At 54.1% G+C, this 22514-nt stretch overlaps 2 protein-coding genes across 2 annotated transcripts in view; both read left to right on the top strand.

Moving 5' to 3' along the window:
• Positions 1-12939, top strand: part of Syt8 (synaptotagmin 8) — a 55285-nt gene extending 42346 nt beyond the window's left edge. Inside the window, exons 2-13 of the mRNA XM_036177846.1 lie at positions 12-63; positions 449-544; positions 6322-6636; positions 8973-9100; positions 10750-10860; positions 10980-11152; positions 11529-11627; positions 11766-11924; positions 11998-12165; positions 12283-12388; positions 12490-12623; positions 12706-12939. Of these exons, the coding sequence (XP_036033739.1) occupies positions 12-63; positions 449-544; positions 6322-6636; positions 8973-9100; positions 10750-10860; positions 10980-11152; positions 11529-11627; positions 11766-11924; positions 11998-12165; positions 12283-12388; positions 12490-12623; positions 12706-12939 (1775 nt within the window). The remainder of the gene's footprint in view (positions 1-11; positions 64-448; positions 545-6321; positions 6637-8972; positions 9101-10749; positions 10861-10979; positions 11153-11528; positions 11628-11765; positions 11925-11997; positions 12166-12282; positions 12389-12489; positions 12624-12705) is intronic.
• Positions 12940-14458: 1519 nt separating this feature from the next.
• On the top strand, positions 14459-17014 carry Tnni2 (troponin I2, fast skeletal type). Its single transcript, XM_036208424.1, has 8 exons — positions 14459-14520; positions 15127-15156; positions 15358-15364; positions 15806-15847; positions 15937-16065; positions 16206-16295; positions 16528-16704; positions 16821-17014. The coding sequence occupies exons 2-8, from the start codon at positions 15149-15151 to the stop codon at positions 16914-16916; spliced, it is 549 nt and encodes a 182-aa protein (XP_036064317.1). The 5' UTR covers positions 14459-14520; positions 15127-15148; the 3' UTR covers positions 16917-17014.
• The last annotated feature ends 5500 nt before the right edge of the window (positions 17015-22514 follow it).

Below are 22514 nucleotides of genomic sequence, written 5' to 3' on the forward strand. Positions count from 1 at the left end.
CATGTTTCCAGCTGTTTCTGCCAACTTTCTCTACTGCTCCGTGAGCCGCCAGCCCTCCAACAGGTACTACTTTCCTTGATGGCAGGGCTGTCACTGCAGAGGGTCTCATCTCCCTACACCTGAGGGGTTGACGCCCTCTTCATTCATGATACTAGATGGTCCTCTCTTCTGATCCAACACACCTGCTTTTCTGCTCTGGAATATGTAATGGCATCTTGCTCTGGGATGTTCCCCATTCCTTCTCAGCAGTGGTCTCTGATACCTAAACACTGAGGCCTTGGCCTTGGCCTGACCCTGGGTTGAAGACTGGGGAAGAGTCAACTGGGATGCTAAAGTCTCTTGAAAGAGAGCCACTGAAGTCCTGGGGTCCTAGCAATTTCCCTGCCTACTTAGAGTTTGTTTGGGAGGGTCTGGAGGAAGGCATAGCTTAAACTTCCCCCTCCCACAGATTTTTGCTCAGAAAGCCGGAGATCTGTACTGCCAGGGGCTTACGACAGCCGCTCCGTGAGGAGGAGGGTCAGATTTCTGCGTTTGCTGGGACCCTGTAAGAGGCATGTGTACAGAAGGGGGCGCCCAAACGCCTGCCAGCCTTCTGGTCTGGGCAGCGCAGCCAAAGAGGAGCTAGGCTGAGAGGCCCAGCAGAGAGCAGGGGTCGGGTAGGAGCAGGAGGTCAGGCTGAGCTGTCTGCAGACAGCAGGGGGAGCTGGGAGCCCAGCTGGTTCAGCCTTGCCTGGCGCCTGAGTCAGCCTGGCGCCTGCCATACCTGACTTCTGGGTGCAGATTGGATCATTGTTCCTTCTAGGACCAGTAACTGACCTTGGGTTGACCCCAGAGGGCAGAGATGAGCTCTGAAGGCCAGATTCTGAACCATCCTCATACCAGCTCAAGGACCATCACTCACTCATCTATAGACTCTACACCAATAGTGAGGATTTCCAACTAACCTCCAGGCTCCAACATCAGTGAGCCAGGCACCCCTGGGTTTAGGGAGATCTTCTATGTTCACAAAGAAAGGCTGTGAGCTATGGTTACCTGGGTCCCTTTCTTTTTCTGAACTTGGAGTTCACTGCCTTTGGGCCTAGGAAATCACTGTAACTCTCTCCAGGAGTCTCTATACTGTAGTACCCTGCAAAGCAGGGTCTGCACACACAAGGGTACCCTTAGAGAAAAGTCCCTGCACTCCAGGATCCCCTAGAGCAGGATACCCACACAACAGGGTCCCCACACAGCAGGCGTCCTATACACCAGGGTCCCCTTAAAGAAGGGGGCCTAAATAGTATGGTTTTACCAGAATAGGGACCTACACAGGACTCCCCGCAGAGCAGGGTCTCTGCACTCCAGGATCCCCCTTGGACAGGGTACCCACACACAGCAGGTCCTCCTGAAGCAAGGTCCCTATACAACTTCCGCCCCCCACCCCTGAACAGAATCCCTGAACAGCAGAGTACCCACACAGCAGAGTCTCTGCACAGCAGGGCCCCCACACAGCAGAGTCCCCCAGAACAGGGTCTCTGTACAACAGGGACCCCACAGAGTAGGGATTCCACATAGCTGAAGCAGTTCTCTCAATACTTTGTCTGTCAAAACCCCATCAGACAAGTTTAGGAAAACCTTAGCCACCATTAAAAGAATGTGGCTTGTTTGAAGGCACTTCATGTCTATCTTGACAAAAACCAGGTAGGCTCAGGGGCCAGATCTCTGTGATGGGGGGGGTACCTTGGGACAATGGAACAGCAGTGGACAGGAGAGAGCCAGGATCCTGATGAAGTGGCAGAATAGGAAAGAGGATACCCTACACCAGGACCAGAACACAGGCTGTCCAGAGCTGCAGAGAGCAAGCCAGGCCAGAGAGGCAGAGCAGGAAGGGAGATGCTCTGGACTGAGGGCCTGAAAGAAGGAGCCCAAAGCTCCAGCCCTAATAGCCTCCCTGACTCAGAGACACCAGATAGCCAGACACATGCTTTCACATTCAGAGAACATGAATGGTCATTTATACCCAGCAAACACAGACGGCCCACAATACTCAGAGAACGTGGATGACTTACACATACTTGGGGAGCTGTGACCAGTTTGTCTATCAAGAACCATGGAAAGTAGGCCAGGTCTTCACTCACACAGACTTCTAGACCACCAGGCAACATCCATGTGACCCCAAGAAGTCACTTCTTCTCTGACTTCCACTGGCCTGGAGACAAGATGAGCCAGTGGCCATCTTATAGAGAGCCTGAGTGGGTCCAGGAGCCAGATAGCCACTTTCCAGTAGCCCTCCCAGCACTGAGGGTCCCCATTAGGGTTGGTGAGGGGCTAGGGTCTATAGCAACAGAGATGGGACCCCATATTCACCTCTGCCCATCTCCCCAACCCCCCAGCCTGGGACCTCGCCCAGGCTGAAGCTGATGAGTCTGCCAGTGGGATGTCTGTGGGTGGGCAGCTGAGGGAGCCTGGTCAGGAAATAGCGGCTGTGGTGGAGGGCTCTTCCTCCCACACTGTGCATACAGCTGCTCCTGCTGGCAGCCAGTTCAGGACAGGCCTCTGTCCCAGGCTGGCTTTGGCTTCCCAATGTTCCCTTGGGTGGAGGACAGTGTGTGTCTAGGGAAGCCTTTGATCACATGCCCCCAAACTGAGGGTCTCAATTCTCCCTCCATGCCTGCGCTCCTCTCCTTGGTTAGCCCGAGCCCCGCTTGCTGCTAGCGCCAGCAAAGCTGGGGTTTGCGTTGGCTTCAGGCCAAACCCCGGAATGTGCCTGCTGGCTGCCCGGCAGCTGTTCCTGGAAGAGGGGCGACAATGCACAGACTGTCTGTGAGATGGGGGTGGACGGGGTGCAGGCCGCCCAGAGCTGTGCATGAATAGAGCACAGAGGCCCTGAGACAGGGATGAATGGGTTCACTGGGCCCAGACACCCCTGAATGGGTTAGGACATCCAAAGATGCACTGGAGCTTGGAACTGGCCACCCAGGAGTCCCAACCTGGGATATGGGCCTATGTGAGGTCTAGAAAGAGGTAGTTGTGAACACATGGCACCCAGAGACCCTAGTGGAATAGGGAACAGTGGACCTCAGCACTGCGCTCCACAGGTATACTCGATCCAGGCACTCAGATAGGGGTTACAAGGGACAGTGCCCCAATTCCAGACACAACGTCATTTCACCTACACACTGGTATGTCAGGCACAGCATTGTGGACACCCAGATTCTTACATCAGTGGGGTTCATATCTCCCACATGCTGCTAGATTGTGGGGGGAGGGGTCTTCAGATATCCACAGCAGGAACTCTGGTGCTCAGAAAGTGAAGCAGTCAGCCTGGCGCCATGCATGAATAGAGACTGGGACCAGAAGGGATATGGACTCACATGGGCCGTGACGCCTGCTAGTGATGAATGGGCAGTGGACATCCAAAGACGCAGTGGATCTTGGAACGGCTGCTGGGGGCCCTTGCCTTGGGATGTGGGCCTACGTGAGAGACAGGCAGTGGGGTGTTAGGCTGCCAAAGACCCTGGTGAAGGAGGACAAGCTGTCCAAACCTCAGGCGATGATGAAGAGGAAGACTGGGGCCTCAGAGTGGGGTTCATGTCAGCATCAGCCAGCACTCTTGGGTTGGCGGAGACTCTGGAAACTGGGGCGGGGGAGCTGTGGTGTGATTCCTGAAGTCTTTTCTACCTAGCAGTTTAGAGGAATGAGAGACAGACTGCCAGACACCCAGAAAAGCAAGGGTTCCCAGGAAGAGGTTGCAGGGTGCAGCTAGCTGGGAACATGAGCATAATAAGCTCTCTGTTTAGCCCAAGAGACACTACCCATCACCATATCTCCAGCTATGTAGGTGAAGGGACAGGGCTGTGCCCAGCCTTAGATGACCAGGTATGCTTGTGGAAAGGTACGAAAGGTCCTCAGATCTCTGAGAACCTGTTCACAGCACACAGACCCCTGGGGGTGGGTGCCAGCTGTACTTTACCTCTGCAGAGAAGACTGGGGTGGGCCATGGAGCCCCTCACGCAGGATACAGGACAGTGAACCTGTTAAAGTGGGGCTTTTGGAACTAGTCACTGTAACTCTGAAAGTAAGGGTACCCAGACACCCAGACAAGTGAGGAATCAGTTCTCCAGGCTCTGATCACCCTAGTACTCAGGTGAGCAGAGTACCCGCATAAGAACTCCAACAAAGGGTGACAGAGAATCTACCAGGGAAGGCTGGGGAGGAAGCTGACAGGCAGAGTGCTTACCTGTACACATGCAGCCCTGAGTTGACCCACAGCACTGTAAACTGAGCTTGGTAGCCTACAATCCCAGCACTCAGGAGGTGGAGGCAGGGGGATCAGAACTTCAAGGTCATCTTGAAGGTCAGCTACATAGTGAGTTCCAGGCTCACCCAGGCTACGTGAGACCCTGTCTCAAAAACATAAGGAAGCTCCTTCTTCTATACCTTTCAAGGCAAGGAATTGGGTAAAGGCCGTAAAGGGCAACTGTTCACAGAAGCCACTCTGATGACATGGGGTGGCAAGGGTGGAAATGCTAAAGAGATCGTGAATGGGAAACTCAGGTCCACAGTACAGCGGGCTGTGTGGACTCTATGTTTAGCTGATGGGGTATAGGTACAGACCCATGGGGTACAGAGATCAGCACTCAGCGATCACCTCTTGAGCAGGCTCAGCTCATGGGGCACAGGTACAGGGTACAGACACCTGGGCGGCTGGGGGTGGGCAGGCAGCCCAGAGCTCAATGAATGGCACACAGAGAGCTGAGACAAGGGTGAATGGGACACACACAGCAGTGTGATGCCCAGGAACGGCGTGTCCAAAACCACAGGAACGCGGCGCCGGCCCTAGGCCTCCAGCTTGACATACAGGCCTATGTACCTTGTGTCAATAGGCAATTCAGTAGGCCCAACAAATGGGGTACAAGCTGTCCAAGACCCTCATGACCACAGAATGGAGCTCCTGTTCCCAAATGAACAGGGAACAGGTCATCCAGCTGCAGACACTTGGGTATTTGGAGCATGTACCCCAGGTATTCACAAATGTAAATTAAAGACACCATTCTACAGTTTCCTTGGACAAACAGAGACCTCAAATCAATTTGTATGAGGCCTTCATAAAGCTATATGATAGATGGGTCCCTGGACTCCAGTTCTCTGAAGGCTTTGGGAGATACATCCAGCCATTCAGTGAGTTCCACCATGATAGGGCCTGTGTCCCCATACGTAGAGGAGATGGAAGACTCACCTGGGCACTGAGGAGATCAGGGTTCATATCCCATTCCTGGAGTCTCTGACAGAATCTCAAAACTCAATGTGTCATGTTCAAGAAAACTGCAGCATAACATCATGCTCAAGTAGGTCCTGATGTAGCAGTGATGTGTACAACCTATGCCAAAGCACAGGCAGGAGGCCCTTCCCTAGAGACCCCAATAATGGTGTCATTTCTCTAGATTCTGGGATGATGGGGTGTAGCCTCCCTTGATGGTTAAGAGATAGGGACTGGCCAGGCGGTGGTGGCGCATGCCTTTAATCCCAGCACTCTGGAGGCAGAGCTAGGCGGATCTCGGTGAGTTCAAAGCCAGCCTGGTCTACAGGTGAGATCTAGGACAGGCATCAAAACTACACAGAGAAACCCTGACTCAAAAAACAAAACAGTTGGGGATTTAGCTCAGTGGTAGAGAGCTTGCCTAGCAAACACAAGGCCCTGGGTTCCATCCTCAGCTCAAAACAAACAAACAAACAAACAAACAAACAAAAATGCTTTAGCCGGGTGGTGGTGGCACACGCCTGTAATCCCAGCACTCGAGAGGCCGAGGCAGGTGGATCTCTGTGAGTTCGAGGCCAGCCTGGGCTACAGAGCTAGTCCAGGACAGGCTCCAAAGCTACAGAGAGACCCTGTCTCGAAAAACAAAACAAAACAAAACACAACAAAAAAAAGAGATGGGGACTGTGCTCCTTGGCTGCCTAGGTGGTGGATCAGTGTGTGTTCTCCAGTGCTCAAGAGATAGGATGCAGCCTTACCAGATATTCAAGTAATAAGGTACAAGCTCCCTAGGTGTTTAGAAATTGGGGTTCAGCTCCACAAAGTGCCTAGATAATGAGGCTCAGACTTGTTCTGATGCTGGAATGTTAGGGACGCTCTGCCTAACGTGTCTCTCAGTGCAATAAAACATAGATAACCCGAGTGGACAAACAAGCTACTTAAAGAGGTCTGAGACAAGTTGAGCACCCATCTTTGGCTGTCCAAGACCCCAGGTAAAAGGGGTGCCCAGAAGGATAGGGCCCTTAGCAGGGTCAGTACAGGCAGGGAGCACATGTCTCATCCCAGCACGTCTCCTGCTTCTTTGCCAGAGGCTCCAGGCTCTCCCGCCAGCGTCTGCCGTGTGTTCTGACCTCAAACATTCCCCAGGCATCCTCAAAGGAAGCATATGAGTCCAGGAGCCCCGCCAGGGTCTCCACGGGGCTTCTGGCTGCCAAGCCGCTGTCTGGGGGCCGCGGGCCTGGCCGTGGGCTGCCAGCTCTGTTTGGTTTTCTCCTTCCTGCCTCAGAACCTCAGACGCCGTCTCGCCACGGAGGCGCCCTCATTCTGGAGAGGCACAAAGCCCCTACACAGCCGGGTTGTGGGAGCTACTTGTGGGGCCTGAAGCTCTGCTCTGCAGGGGCCTGGTAGGTCCCAAAATGCAGGTGTTTGCTACCAGGGTGCCTTGGTATCCCTGCAGGCACACCTCTGGCCCCTGTGATCTTATTTACAAGTCTCTGTCACATCACCTGAGTCACAGCAGAGGATGAACCCACCATCTCATGCCGGTGCCCATGTACCCAGAGCCACTTGTGAGCAGCATGCCTGTGCCCCACATGTGGGGGTCCCAGAGCATTTCTCTAGCTGGAGTTTCCTCAAAAAGACCCGTCTGATCAGCTCAGAGACTTGGAGACTTTGGGGCTAGTGAGATAGATAGGTTGTTAACCATTAACCATCCCAATGTCTGACTGGCAGCCACAGGTAAGTGGCTGTGGGGTGACAGGACCAGACTAACTGGTCAGAGCACAGTGAGGAACTCAGACACCAACTCCGGTGGGTCTCGAACCGATGGAACAGACCCCTGAGGTTGGATTACTGCAAGGACCTCGGACACCAGGAGGAGGGCTTGCTCTTTGGGAAGCTAAAAACTCAAAGGAATGGGTCAGAATGTTCTCTGAGGGTAGCAACAAAGCTAATCAGGTCCCCACAGCCCCAGGACAGCACCACATAGCACCAGGCAGCTCCCCTACAGGGTTCCACCTTCTTTGTTCATGGTTCTCTAGGCCTGCACTGCCAGGAGGCACATTCTTCAACCATGCTGTTATGACTCAGGCCTTCTGGGTGTGTGAGCCTGCACAGAGGTCAGCCCAGTGGGCCTATCACCCACCCCACCCCCGTTTGCTAAGTCTGGTGTGGGTGGGGTAACCCCCAGCCTTGAGGAACCCCTAGAGATAGCCCAGAGTCCAGACACCAACTCTAGGAGTGCAGAGAAGGGGGGGCCTTCTCTCTCAAGGGAGTTTCCTGGCTTCTGAGGGCCAGCAGTTCCGGCCATGAGGTGGGGCTCCCCAAAGCCCTGCCTCCACGCTCCTTCCTCCCCCCAATATTCTTTTGATCACTAGCAACAGGTGCTGGCTCTACCGTGGGCTCCAGGTGCTGCCTAAGAGTGAACCAACCAGCCTCCCCGTGGCTAGGGTCTGAGCAAGAAGGCCAGAACCCACCAGCCACAGGAAGCAGTAGGCATCAGGTGAGGAAGAGATCACCACTGTATGTACTTGGGGGCAGGGGTCTTGCTTTTCTGGGGAAAGAGAACATAGAACCCGCTTCCCGTAAAACGTTACAAGGTCTGGTTAGACTGAGGGTGGATAGCAGGTCTAACCCAGAAGTAATGAATACTCAATCTTGGGCTGCCAGGGAATTTGGAAGAGAGGCCCAGAACACCTGTGCATGGCTCCTGTCTTAAAGAGGGCACTGGGTGGCATCTAGCCTAAGACTGGGTAATTTTGTGGGACCTGGAAGGGATATCTGGGGAAAGTGGGGTCCAAGCAAGCCTTGGAGGGTGAATACAGTGAGAGAGGCTGGGCAGTGGAAGCAGGCCTCAGACCCAGGTGTGAGTCAGATGCCCTGCCTGGGAGGGATTTACAGAGCTGGATGCACAGAGCCACTGGGAGGGAGCCTGGAGATGTAGCAGTGGCTCCCAGCTCCCTTTCCTGGGTCAAACAGTGCTGGTTCCTTGAGAGAGTCTTCCCCAACCATTGTCGTAGGCAGACTCCTGAAGTCAGTAGGAAGGGCCTGCCTGCTGCTGAGGGTGGGTGCTGCCCCAGGCCATACAAACAGGGATAGCCAAGTCCCTGGGTTGGGGCTGGAGAATCATAGAGCCTCTTTTCTGTTGTCCTGCTCAGGCTCCCCTTCCCTGAAGTCCTTTATCTGCAGGCTGTAACCTCCTGGTAGGTGGGAACCAGTGGGGAGAGCGGCTCCACCTGGTGGCTGTATTTTTACGTGCACCTTTACCACCGTGGAGACCTGGGGGTCCTAAGGGACCTTTTTCTCTCCAGGCCTTGAAAATCTCTCTAGTACCAGGAGCTGGTGTTCGTGAGGCCCCAGAACCCTCCAAATCTAGCTTCCAGACAGCCTGAAGTCCCTTGTGGACATCCAGGATGCCTTCCTGACCTACCTGTAGTGAGAAATCACAGCTTACGGGCCTTTGTACGCCTGCTACTTGTTCTCACCGTAAGGGAGGGGGGACTTCTACCAAGAAGGGCACAGAAAGGGACTCATATGTGTGTGTGCACGCACGCGCACACACACACACACACACACACACACACACAGAGAGTCAGAGAGACAGAGTCAGAGACAGAGAGGTCTCAATGTTACTTGAATCCCAACATTCGTGCTGGCTCCACCATTACCAAATGGCCAGTGTGGCTTTGCTCACTCAGGGAGCCAGACTTGTTTGAGTCTAGCTTTAGCCCTCTTATGTTAGGGACTCTCGAGCAGCAACACCCCAGCTCCAGCTCCCACCAGCCTATCTCACCAAGTACCACTGGAAAGCACTCTGGCCATCCCCTGAGGACTTGTGTCCAGCAGAAGCCTTCAAAAGGCCAGACAAGAGTGAAGTTAGTGGACAGGGAGGCCATTGAGGCCTCAGATCACCTCCTCCCTCTTCAGGGGACCCACCAAGCTTCCACTTCCACTTCCACAGAATTACAGACTGGGGTCTGAAACCAAGTTAGGGACTAGCTGCGTGATTCATAGGGCCTGGGGATGAATTAAAATATGGTACCTGTGCTAAATACTGAGGGATTTCAAGAGATGAGGAGGGCATTCAGCCTAACACTGTGGCCCTCTCAGGTCCCCACCAGCCCGCCTTCCATTGTCATTATGGCTTCTTGTAATAACCCTCTGCAGCTCTGCCCCAGGGCCATGCCAAATTCGGGCTCCAACCTCAGGCCATCCTTGGAAAGCTCATGGGTCCAAGGGTGCAGGATCCCTAAAGAGAGACCTGGGGAGGCAGAACCTGGTCTCCTGATCTGCAGCCACCCACAGTCACTGAGGGGTGGATGCTTCTGGCCTCTCTGAGCTGTGGCTGCTCTCTCCAGGCTACCAGGTAGTGAGGCACTGATGTTGCAGGAGGGAGTATCCCTTAGAATCATGTTGGGGATTCCAGGCTGAGGGCACAGGAGAGAGAGAGGATCTGACCTCACAATTAGTTACTCCTGGAGGGGTAGGCTGATCTAGTAACTTGTATGCAGTCTGGGCTTAGATATGGTAGGAGGGTGGCAGGCTCTTGTAGCACAGTGGGGTAGACTCAAGTTTTAGAAACCAAGTTCTGGCCAGCAGCTGCCATCTAGGGAAGCTGCTTGGGGGGATCTGAGTTCAGGGAGTCACAGTGGCTCCCAGCCCCCAGCTGGGGATCCCACCCTTCCTGCTCATGGTGGAAGAAGCCAGCCTGTCAGATGTGTACCTCCTCAGGCCCCAGGAAGGTGGGGATACAGAGGCCAAGGCAGCTTCATGGCCTCCTCCTTCCCACTCCCATGCCAAGGGTGGCCAAGCCAGCAGGTAGGCAAGTTTAGGCCAGCATTGATTCAGCATGGAGGAATGTTCAGGCTCTCCCAGCTATGCCTTGCCCCTGCCTGCCCCCGCCTCGCCCTCATCCCCAGGCACTACTGGCCTGGTGCCTATGCCAGCAAAGCTCCTTGCTAGAGCGCATGCTCACTTGCTGGTGGCCCTGTGCCCTGTACCCCCAGCTCCCTCCCACATGACCTCATGGCCCAAGCTGCTCTTGGCCTGGAGGCTACAGTGACCTGGACTACCTTGTAGAATGTGGTAGGTCTTTGGAATGTAGGGGGTTATGATGGGTCCTCCTCATGAAATGAGACATGTCTGAAAATGAGAAAAGGCCTCTGAGTCCAGGAAAAAAGGGCAAAGTTCTTCATGCATTGTGTGTTGGAGGGTTCCAGTGGGCAAGGGCCAGCAAAAGCAGGTACCAGGCTGCCCAAGCCTGGCCTACTTGGCTAGGGTTGGGGCCTGGGGAAGGTGGCAAGAGGCTGGGCTTGTGGCAGCTAAGTCAATGCTTTGGCCAAGGCCCAGAGCTTCTCTCTGCCTAGCTTCCTGACTAGCAACCTTGCCCCTGGCCACCTAGGCTGCCTTCTAATCTAGGGTGGACTCAGTACTTGCGGCTGCCAGTTGAAGAGGCAGTACACAAAGGTCAGAGGGCCACTCCTCAAGTGACCTGGATTCCAGTTATCTCCTCCTCTAAGCCAACGGGGGCAGGAAGATGGGGCATGTCCTAGACCCCCTCAGCGCCTCAACTCCAGTCAACACCCCTGCTGAGCCCAGTCTCATTCCAGACCTCATTACCAGGATCCCCTGTGAGTGGTCGGAACCCCAAGAGTGGTGTGGGCATGGTCCAGTCTAGTAGACTGGTCCAGTCCAGTCTAGGTCCCGATGGTCTAGGGAGGCATTTCAGCAGCCTGTGCCCCTGGCCTAGGGCCCCGCTGGGCACTCTTTATCATCATTCTTGCTGCTGGAGTCCTCCTGGTCTCTTGTCTGCTCTGTATCATCCACTGCTGTTGCCGACGCTGCCAACGCCGGAAGAAACAGCCCAGAGACAAAGAAGCTGTGGGCCTGGGCAGTGCTCACAGGAGCACCACCACTCACCTGGTGAGAAGCAGAAACCTGCATCTACCTGTGCCCCGTCCTGTCTTGGCTCTCTCCAGGGAGGGGAATGCAAGGTCCAGACCAGGAAGCTCAGGGCAGCCCTGGCAGGCCTTCCTGGCAGAGGAAGATGAACAAAGGAGATGGGGGAAGAGGAATTCAAGAAGCAGGCAGATGCTGGTCTGTGGGCCACTGGAAGCTACTGAAGTAGTATCATGTTGAAGGCAGATATGGCTGTTCTCAGAGAGCTTGTGCTGAGGACATGAGCCATTTTGTGAGCTGGCCTGCTGGTGGTGGTTTGACCTATATTACGAGAGCCCAGGCCTCTGGTCGGAGATGGGTCTCAACCATACTTATCTGAACACCCTTCCATCCATCCCAGGTTCAACCAGATGTGGACTGCCTGGAGCCCTGCTCTGGGGGTCCCCGACAGTGGGGGCGACTGCTGCTCTCACTGGAGTATGACGTTGGAAGCCAGGAGGTAAGTCCCACTCAGTCAGTCCAGAGGCTCGGTAGTTGATGGATGGTGTGATGGGTGAACTGCCAGGTGGAGGGGACATGGAAAGAGGATTCCCCCCACCCACACACACACAGGCTGAGCCAGCCCTCTGGCCCCCAGATTAGGGTGGGCCTGAGGCAGGCTGAAAACCTGAAAGCTGAGGGTACAGCAGACCCCTACGCCCGCATCAGTGTTTCCACTCAGCCTGGGAGAAAACACGAGACAAAGGTGCACCGAGGGACTCTCTGTCCCATGTTTGAAGAGACGTGTTGCTTCCTAGTAAGTCTAACCTGGGTAAGTGGAGTGGGCTGGGGCCAGAGCAGCAGGGCTCAGCTCAGAGCCCTGCCTCCAGGTCCCACCAGCACAGCTGTCCAGGGCTACCCTGAAGGTGCAGCTGTGGGACTTCAAGCGGTTCTCAGAACACGAGCCACTGGGGGAACTCCAGCTGTTACTGGGTACTGTAGACCCTCAGCATGTCCTGGAGAGCTGGTACCAGCTGGGTGCTCCAGGTACCACTGAGGTGAGCCTGGCTGGCAGGGACCCAGACCCTACCTGTGCCATGGGGAGGGGGTAGCCAAGGTCTACCCCAAGGGCAAAAATGACCCTCCCAGCTGCATCCCTGTCCTGTTGCCCATAGCCTGAGCAGATGGGGGAGCTGTGCTTCTCACTGCGCTATGTGCCCAGCTCAGGCCGCCTGACTGTGGTTGTGCTGGAGGCTCGGGGCTTGAATCCAGGGCTCGTAGGTAAGAGCTATACTGGGATGGACAGAGGGCTGGGCTTTTGTGCTCACCCTTTCCCATGTGCATGTATGGGACATCCTTCTTGAACTCTCTTGTCCATGCAGGGCCCTATGTGAAGGTTCAGCTCATGTTAAACCAGAGAAAATGGAAGAAGAGAAAAACATCCTGTAAGAAAGGCACAACTGCCCCCTACTTCAACGAGGCCTTCACCTTCCTGGTTCCATTTGGCCAGCTCCAGGTGGGGAGCAGAAAGGAAGGGCAGAGTGGCCTGGACATTGTGTTAGGCCAAACTGAAAACCTTTTCTCTTCCATGTCTGCAGAGTGTGGACCTGGTGTTGGCTGTCTGGGCTCACGGACTGCAGCTCCGGGCTGAGCCTGTGGGCAAAGTGTTGCTGGGTCCCCGGGCTTCAGGTCAACCTCTACAGCACTGGGCAGATATGTTGGCCCATGCCAGGTGGCCCATCGCCCAGTGGCACCACCTGCAGTCCCCCAGGGAAGTGGACCATGCTCTAGCCCTGAAGCCTCACCTACCCCTGCCCAGGCCTCGCTCCTAAAAAACAAAAACAAACAAACAAAAAAACAAAACAAAACAAACAAACAAAAAACCCTAGGCTTCAGTTTCCCCAAATGGAGTTGTGGCATTTGTCCAGGCTCTTCGGAGCTTTCTGTAATAAATGCCTTCATGCCTTCTCTTTCCCACTCATGTGCCCTGATGGAACCCTGTGAGAAGGACCAGAGACACAAGATGGGCTACATCTTGGCACCACCGTCCTCTCAAGGATGGGGTAGCATGCCCTTGTCAGATCTGCCAGTCCTGAGCCTCTGCTCAAGGCCTGATTATTAGGTCTTCCCTAGGAAGATGGCACTATCCTCTCTGCCATCCAGGGTTGGCAGAGGATCAGGGGACTAGAGCTGGTGCTGTGGGGACAAAGTGAGCAACTGGGGTGAATTGTGGGTAGGGACAGTGTGGGAAAGAGACCCCGACACCATGAGGGATGGTGGGATAGAGTGTCCTCTGTGCAATCAGCAGGGGGCAGTATGTGCCTTTGGAAGCTGCTTGAGGCCTTTGGGGGCTTGCAGTCCTGGCCTGTGATATACCTCTTAATCCCAGCACATCTGGCGGGCTTTAGCAGCTCCAACCCTCCTCTGATCCTCTGGGGCCCCAGAGCAGCAGGGATGGGGCCAAGCCATGATCTCGGTGTCTCTGGGTGGGGTTCAGGAGCGGGAAAGGGGTGAGGGCCTGGCCCCATCAAGCCAGGCAATACAGGGCCTGCCTAGGCAGCTAAGGGCCCTGAGCCCCTACGGGTCAGAGAGAGGTTCCTGGGGCGGTGGCACCACTCTCTGGGATTGAAGGACATGTTCCAAGTTGCCTGTGCAGAGAGACACCCATGGGCAGGGTGTGTGGCAGGATGGGAGAGGCCCAGCTGCTGGTCCAGGGGCCCATTTGCTCTTCTCCTTAGGCAGAAGGGCAAGTTCACTGCAAGAGGTGGGCATCACTCTCCTGAGCCCTGACTACCACACAGGGCCAGGGAGACTTGTTTTTTGTTTTGTTTTGTTTTGCTTTTGTTTGGGGGGGGGGGTCCAATTTTTCAAGAGGACTGATGTGGTAAACAGTCAGCCCAGGGGGCCAAGTAAGGAGAGAGCACCCAGCAGGCAGTGAGGGGCCAAGTGTAGCTCAGTCTGATGGGTGTTGAGCTACAAGGCCATTTGACAGTGACTCCAGTTCAGCCCACTTGCGAGGTCAGGTTTCCCTTGGATGAAGCCTTTAGTGGATGCTTGAGCTGGGTACCTTGGAGATCCACATGCAACTCAACTCTTGCTGTCCTGAGGGCTCTTTCAGGAACAAGGGTGGCATCTTGAACTCGTCACTGAGACATAAATAGAGTAAACCAACCCCCCACCCCCACCCCAAGACTTCTTGGACAGGCCAGCACTTGGGCTGACTGGCCAGGAGGCTGGGCAGGTGGGGAGACTCTCCTCCTCTCTGTGCCCCCATTGGTCTGAGGAGACTCCATGCCCTTTCTGAGCAGGGGCCCGGCCCAGGGAAAGCCATTTATACCCCTCCCCCTGGCCCACCAGCCCAGCTCACTGCTGCCTGCCTGACCTCGCTCCCAGCCCTGCTGCACAGACTCTAGGTGAGGCCTGGTCCATCTTCTTGAGGCTGGAGAATAGGGTACTACTCAGGCTAGCTCACAGGAGGACTTCCCTGGGCAGGGACTTGGGGGTCTGGGGTCTGCTAACAACAGCTCTCTCTGGGGGCTCCCACAGATCTGGGATTGAAAAGCAGCAGGTGCTGGTAGGGTGGGGCAGGGGTCTTCAACAGGCCTCTGATGACAGGTTCTGACTTTGGGGACACCCAAGCAAGAGAATGTTCAGGTCAAGCAAGCAGGGACCTGAACCCCCAGGCCACGCAGAAGAGCTCTTTCTCCATGTATTTACTTCTCCAGCCAAAGCAGCAAGAGTTAAAAATAACAAGCTCGCTCTGGCAGCCACCTGTGCTGGCCAGCCCCACCCCTCCCTTGGGGACAGCTGCAGCTCCTCAGGCCCCGCCTGGGACATTTTGGGAACACTTTCTCCTCTTACTTCTCACCCTCAGGGTGGGGGTGGGGGTGTCCTCTAAATCCTTGCCCTCTGAGAAGGTCTGACTTGGGGTAGAGCAGAAGTGGACTCGTGAGCACAGGCCTCCATATCTGGCCTCATGCAAGACGAACTCTGACATCTCCACCTCTCTCTCCCCACAGGCTCAGAGCTCGAGACGTCAGGATGGGGGAGTAAGTGGCACCCAGTGTGACCCCCCACACACACACTGCAGTCCCCTCACCAGGGCTCGGGTCCCATAACTCCCTGCCCTCTGTGGCTACCACCCACCCCTTCAACCCCATCTACCAAAAGGTTCCATGGCTACTCCCATGAGCCACAGCCTAACTTCTCTTTTCTCTCCCCCTTCCACCTCCCTCTTCCTCCTGGGACAGTGAGGAGGTGAGTATTGTTCAAGGCTATAATGGTTTCCTGTGACTAAGTCAGAAGACACACCTGTCAAAGTCGCCAAGTGCCCCGCCCCCTGAGCTACCCCAGAGAGAGAGGAAGTGCCTGCCTGGTGCCTAGTGAAAGGGAAGTGAGATTTGGGCCTAATCACAAGGGAATCACTTCTCCTTTCTGATTTCTGTTCACCACTCACCTCCCAGGCCTCCCCTTGCCCACAGCCTCTGAGTCCTGGCCATGCCCCCTCCCCATTCCCCATCACCCCTTTCAACCCTATGTGCCACCTCAGCAAAGTATTCCTGAAGCAGGCTCTGGACTGGGAAAAACAGGGCACTGGGCAGTGGCCCTGTGGCCTCCTTGGGAGCCTGGATAGATGGCTCCAAGGAGGCCGGAGCTCTAGTCAAGGCCTGACTCTGCCCTCTCTGTCTGATTCCGCAGAAGCGCAACAGGGCCATCACGGCCCGGAGACAGCACCTGAAGGTAAGGATGTGCTGCCGCAGAGGGCTGGTGGTACAGAGGTGGGGCTGGGAGTTACTGCAGGCCCTCACTCCTACCATTCTGCTTCTCAGAGTGTGATGCTCCAGATTGCGGCCACGGAGCTGGAGAAAGAGGAAAGCCGCCGTGAATCTGAGAAGCAAAACTACCTGTCAGAGCACTGCCCACCTCTGCATATCCCAGGCTCCATGTCTGAAGTGCAGGTAGTCCCTTCCTGCCACATACCACCCAAGGCCCTGCTACCCCTATTCCTCAGCAGGTCAGGCCTGGTGGGACAGGCCTGGGAGGGGACCGTGGTCCTCAAGTATCAGGGTGGCCACCCACCCGCTGCTTGCCTACCCAGGAACTCTGCAAACAACTACATGCGAAGATTGATGTGGCTGAGGAGGAGAAATATGACATGGAGGTGAAGGTCCAGAAGAGCAGCAAAGAGGTAAGAGGGAGGAGCCAGTGGCATGTGGGGGACGACAGAGGGCATGGGGTGGAGTCAGTGGCTTCAGGGGTCATGAGAGGGGCAGGAGGGACAGCTCGGTGACAAGGGGTGAAGCCAAAAGGTCTGGCGGTGAGGCCAGCTGATATGGGATGAAACCCGCTGGTGTGAAAATAAGGCCAAGGTCAGGGACATGGGGTCTGCCAGCCCTAAACCTCCTGCTCCTTCCTCTTAGCTGGAAGACATGAACCAGAAGCTATTTGACCTGAGGGGCAAGTTCAAGAGGCCCCCACTTCGGAGGGTGCGTATGTCTGCTGATGCCATGCTGAAGGCGTTGCTGGGCTCCAAGCACAAGGTGTGCATGGACCTGAGGGCCAACCTGAAGCAGGTCAAGAAGGAGGACACCGAGAAGGTAGGCCACTTCCAGAGGAGTTCACTCACTGTCCCCTTCATAGAGAGTGAACTGAGGCCCAGGGCAGTCCGGAGAAGATTGGGGTGGATCTGAGGGCTCTCTGATCCTACCCTCAGGAGCGGGACCTGCGTGATGTGGGTGACTGGAGGAAGAATATTGAGGAGAAGTCTGGCATGGAGGGCCGGAAGAAGATGTTTGAGTCGGAGTCCTAACCGCCCTGCCCCACCCCACCCCACCTCACCACTGGGGGAGCACCCAACAGCCAAGCTGGGAGTACCTGGCCTCACTCCAATAAAGGATTCACATCCCTACCATTGGTCTGGTCTAGTTCTGTCTCTGCCCATTCTAGAGTCCATCAGCAGTGTCAGTGTGGAGTGGGGGGGGAGGGGGCACACAGCTTGGGTACAGTTCAAGGACCCTGGGCTGCATGCACCCTGTAACTGGTGGGTATGGTCCGTGTCTGGACTTGTCTAACATGACAAGGCCTGGAGAAAAATGACCATGGGACTCCAACAATATCTGAGCGGGAGTTTCTAGGATCAGCTCCTTTGTCCCTTGGTACGGTCATCCACTCGGAATGGCTTTGCAGGCACACCCCGGGACAGGCTTGGTCTCCATTCCTCCAGCACTGCCCCTTCTCAGGGCCTCATCTTTGGCCAGAAGCCAGAAGCCAACCTGAAAGGCTGGCCCTCTGTGTTCATCCTCAGACTCAGCCTACATCAATCCTGCCTCCTCCTACACACTCTATCTATTGCCTGCCCCTCTTTGGACACTGAGGGATGAGGGTAAGGCTGAGCCTGCACAATTTGCCTGGATACCTCGTTGCCTGAATCCTATTAGCCTAACAAGGTCAATAATACACTCACTCTGAGGAACATGGGGACTGGGATGGTTCAGCCCTTGACTTCATAGCTGGGCCACAGGCCTTCCCACAGAGGTGCACAGGGCTATTCTGAGTCAGTAGCTTCTCACTTCCTCCAGAGGCTTGTACTGAGCTGGTAAGGTCCTTTTCCTGGGTAGAACTGTGGCAGGCCCAACCTTGGCCCAGAAGGGAACTTGTTTTTGTTAAGTGCCAGGCCCTGGCCTAGCTAGGACAATATCCTCAACAGGTCAGAGAACAGCCATCTTGGTATGACTTACAGCCTCACTCCTGCTTTGTGTGAGGTGTTCTCAGGGTACTACAGTTTCAGTGGGGATCCCTGAAGAGGTTGCCTCCTCGTGCTGGAGCTGTGAGGGGCTCTGGAGGGTGTTCATCAATACACAGAATGCGCTTCATTGAAGATGGCTCCTGGCCCTCCCTCCAGCATCAGAAATTTGGACCCACCATGCTCCTTTCACCAGCTCCCAAAGCCCATTCTAGAAAGAACCTCAGCCCTGAACCTTCTCTCCAAACATCTAGATTGACTGCTACAACAGCAGGCCAGACCTCTGGGGACAGTTCTGCCTCCTTATGGGGCTGGGCAGGGCAAGTCAGAGCAGGTGGGCTCAGATACAGAGCAGCATGACTTGGCATGTGCCCAGGGGCCAGGGATTATAAGACAATTCAGTGGGAAGCTGTGCATAGTGATGTCAGAGGAAAATGGGTGCTGTAGGAACCTGTGTTTAAAGGACACAGGAGTTCCAAGCTCAAGTTTATACCTGGCAGAGCTGAGCAGATACATAGACAGTGACTTCAAGGGAAAGACTGGCTTGAGCATGATGCTCTGGAGATAAATAGTGAAGACTCTCCTGGGTTGGTGCTTAGCAGGAACAATGTGGCTGCATCCAACACACCAGGCATCTGAGGTCTGGGAGAGGGGAGGCAGGGCCTCTGTGGGCCCTGCTCTGGGCAAGTATGGCTCAATGCCATGGGACACTTTGGGAGTGTGTATTAGCTACTTCTCTTGTTGTTGTGACAAAATACTGATGAAGCAACTTCAGGAAGGAAGGAAGAAGAGTTGGTTTGAACTCACGGTTTGAGAGTCCAGTTCATCATGCTGGGAAGCGATGGTGGCAGAAGTGTGCCTGGTCACGTGGCATCTGCAGCCAGAAGCAGAGTGATACAAGCTGGTTCTCAGCTCATTTTCTCGTTTTCTTCTCTCTGGTTTAGCCTGTAAGACAGTCTTCCCACCTCAGTGACTCCACTAGAAACCGCCCTCAGACATGCCATGGTGTTATTGCTCTTCTGATGCTGTGATAAAAATGCCATGACCAGAGACAACTTATGGAAGAAAGGTGGGTGAGGGCCCATCATGGTGGGGGAAGCACAGCCTAGGCAGTAGATAGGGTGGCCAGGGCAGGAAAACAGCTCCCATCTCAACTACAAGCATGAAGTCGCGGGAACACACTAGAAGGGATGCTGGACTTTTCTTCCCAAAGCTCATCTCCAGTGACTCACTTCCTCCAGCAAGGTTGTACCACCTAAACCTCCCCAAACAGGGCTGCCAACTGGGAACAAAGTGTTCAAGAGAGGGGAAGAGTTCTCATCTAAACCACTCATAGGTTTGTCTCCTAGTGGATTCTAGACCCTGTCAAGTTGACAATCAATATTATTAGTATTATTTTAAAAAGAAGATACCTTTTTTTTCTTGAAACAGGGAAATATCAAATATAAAATGCTAGATGATGTTTATCTGGGGTCGGTGGGGGCAGTGGGCACAGAGCAGGGGGCATATGGGAGTAGAGCTCTTCACAAATATAAGCTTGGGAGGTATAATTCTTGGGTGGGGTGGCAGATTTATGGACACTTACTACATTTTTCAGTGAACGATTGAAATATGAGAGACCGCTACAATCAAACCAGACCGACTGACCCAAGGGCGATGTGCAGAGCCCTGCCTCTGTGCTTAATGCTGTCTGTGACCCCATGGAGTGACCCTGGCTGCCTCAGCTGGCAGGTCATACATCCACAAAGCAAGGCTGAGTGGGGCAGTGTATGGCTATCCCCAACAGCTTTGTATCTGAAAAGATCTCAGATCTCCTGTAAGGAGGTAAGTGGGGAATGTAGGGTATGAGAGCCAACACCATCTCCTGGGAGAAAGAAGTTAACAGAGACACTGAACAAGTGGGGAACCAAGACTTAGTAGCCAAGGAGCAAGGGATCTGGGTTGTGCTACAGAGTTTGAGGTCAGGTAAGAAGCTGTCTGTGGACTGTGGGGTCTGGAAGGCTATGGGAATTCCCTGGGTAATGACAAGAAATGGGATTTGGGCTGAGATGCAAATCACAGTCTCTTTAGATATCAAAAGGGCTGGAGACAGGAGAAGAGGAAGAAATGGGGGTGTGAAATGTCTACAGGGGATGCAGCCAGGTCAAAAGTTGAGGAGCCCCTGACATCCCAAGCGATGTGTGATGAGCAATGGCCAAAAAGGGAATGGAAGGCTTTACTTTTAAAACTGGCTGCTGAGCCGGGCAGTGGTGGAGCACACCTTTAATCCCAGCACTCGGCAGGCAGAGGCAGGCAAATCTCTGTGAGTTCAAGGCCAGCCTGGTCTACAGAGTGAGATCCAGGACAGGTTCCAAAACAATACAGGGAAATCCTGTCTTGAAAAACCAAAATAAATAAATAAATAAAAATTTAAAAAGAAAAAGAAAAGAAAACTGGCTGCAGACCAAGGAAAAAGGGCTTAGTTGGTTCAGGTATTGGGCGGGGGGGGGGGTGGGGGGTGTTACATGCATGGCCAGGTACAAAGGTGGGCAGGTGGAAGGGTGGCCAGGTTTGAGGGAGGGCAAGTGCCAGGCTATGAGTCTGATGTGCAGGCACCTTCTTGGGACATCCCAGGGATGAGGACTGAAGACTGGATTCTAATAAGATTCTCTTCTGCAAGCAGGAGGTGGTTGTGGGTGTTGAATATCTCATCAGCTAGAAAATCGACAAATGGCCAAAACAAAATTAAAAACTAAAAGGAAGGAAGAGTGGAAGCCAGTCACAGGACAAAAACTGGCAGATCAAGGACTGGCTACTTTGGTAACTGCCCTTTGGCTAGCAGAAGACTGCTTTCTTGTTATGAACGTGGCTATGAAGTTGTGAAATTTCTAGGAATAAGGGAGGGAAAAAGGAGGCTGATAGAGAAAGTTGTAAGCATGTTACAGGAGCTCTTAGTCCTGAGTCCATGCAGCCCTAATAGCCATAGGCTCAACCACAGTCTTCAAATAGGTAACCATGAAAAGCAGACAGGAGCATCATTCAGTGAGGCCACATTGGGAAGAGGGACAAAGAGGTCCAGAGACCCCCAAGTCTGTCCTCAGGGTCTGGACACGAGGTTCAGGCTTAAACATAAGGCAGGGCGTGTGCATTCCTCAGCAGTCCTGGTCAAGGTGTGGTCCTGCCCGTCACTGACCCATCACTGTCAGCTCCAGTCTCTCCTGCAAGTGGTCTGACAAGTTCTCAGAACTCTGTGAAATCTCTCTGGGAGACAAGCTCCCTCTCTGGCTGGCACCAGGCTTCAGCCTTTCTTTTCTCCAGCATGAGACTCCTGGGAAAATTCCAGTGCCTTGGGTATCTATTGTTTTAATAATCTGGTGGCCTAAGAGAGAAGCACACCTATCTCTTTAGAGTTTCTTAACCTGGGTGGTTACAAGGAGACAGTGAAGGTGAAGGGCCCTGGGTGGCCCCTCAAGCCACTCTGATTCTAGACACTCCTGAAAGCACAAGATATGTTTCTAGAAAGTTAAACTTTTCTCAAATGCATCAACAATAAAATTCTTTGTGTGTGCTGGCAGTGTGTGTATGGAGGCCCAAAGGTGACAACAATGTCTTCATTTATTACTACCGCCTTATTTTGGGGTCTCTTATTGAACCTGGAGCTCCCAAGATTCGGCTAGACTGGCCATCCAGTGAGCCCAGGAATCCTCCTGTCTCTGTCTTCTGAGTGTTGCCATGCTTTTTTTTTTTTTTTTTTTAACATGAGTACTAGGGAACTAACTCAGGTCCTCATGCACAGCAGGCACTTTACCAGCTGAGCCGTCCTCCAGACCCAACAATAAAATTCTTAAACAGAAACACATGAAGCAAAAGGATGGAATAAGTCATGGCAAGTAGGACTTCAAGATTGAGCTGCAGGCAGTAGGGAGCTGAGAGGGTGCAAGTGGAGGTAGGGGTACCACACCCACTCCAAGAGAGCTCTACAGGGTGGGGCAGAGGCCATTCTTCAGAGTGAACCAGGGATGCTGACAAAGCACTTTCCACCTCCAGGGACAGCAGGAGCAGAGGCCAGATGCTGGACAGTGAGGTACAGCAGTGTCCTTTGGAGACTTGGTGGGACTGTGAGGGAGTGTGGCCATGGTCTTCCCTCTGAAGGGGCAGACTGGACTCCACACCTGGCCTAGAGATACCCAGATTCCCTCTGAGATATCTTCTAGCACCTGGACTACTGCCCTGAGCTTCCAATGGACACTCTGCAGTGCCGCACACTATGGGATACCAGGACCTGGCCGGCAAGCTTGTTCCTCATCCAAGTCTGTCTAGGACATGCCCATTAGCTCTAGCTCTCTCCCTGTGGCCCTGGAGCCTGGAATCTGGGGGGTTAGAGTTGACCTCGGTGGCCCAGCCCCATTTCATCTCAACACTCCTCCTCAATTTACCAGGCCACAAACTAGGCATTGATAAGGGAACACCTCCTTCACCAAATGGACAATGAATGCTTCCCATCTGCCTTTCTCCTCAGTATGGGCCCTCTGGCCACCAGTCTGTGGGAAGTCAGCCCCAAAAGAGCCAGCTTGCCTCTTCCCAGGCCTAGAGAATTCCCCTGTGGCCTTCTTATAAATCTAAAAAGTCACCTTCTCCAAGCAGCCTCGCTGGAGTACCCGTCAGGCCCTTTTTATCCCTAGCCCT

This window comes from Onychomys torridus, chromosome 1 (genome assembly GCF_903995425.1).
Source record: "Onychomys torridus chromosome 1, mOncTor1.1, whole genome shotgun sequence".
NCBI classification, from domain to species: domain Eukaryota; kingdom Metazoa; phylum Chordata; class Mammalia; order Rodentia; family Cricetidae; genus Onychomys; species Onychomys torridus.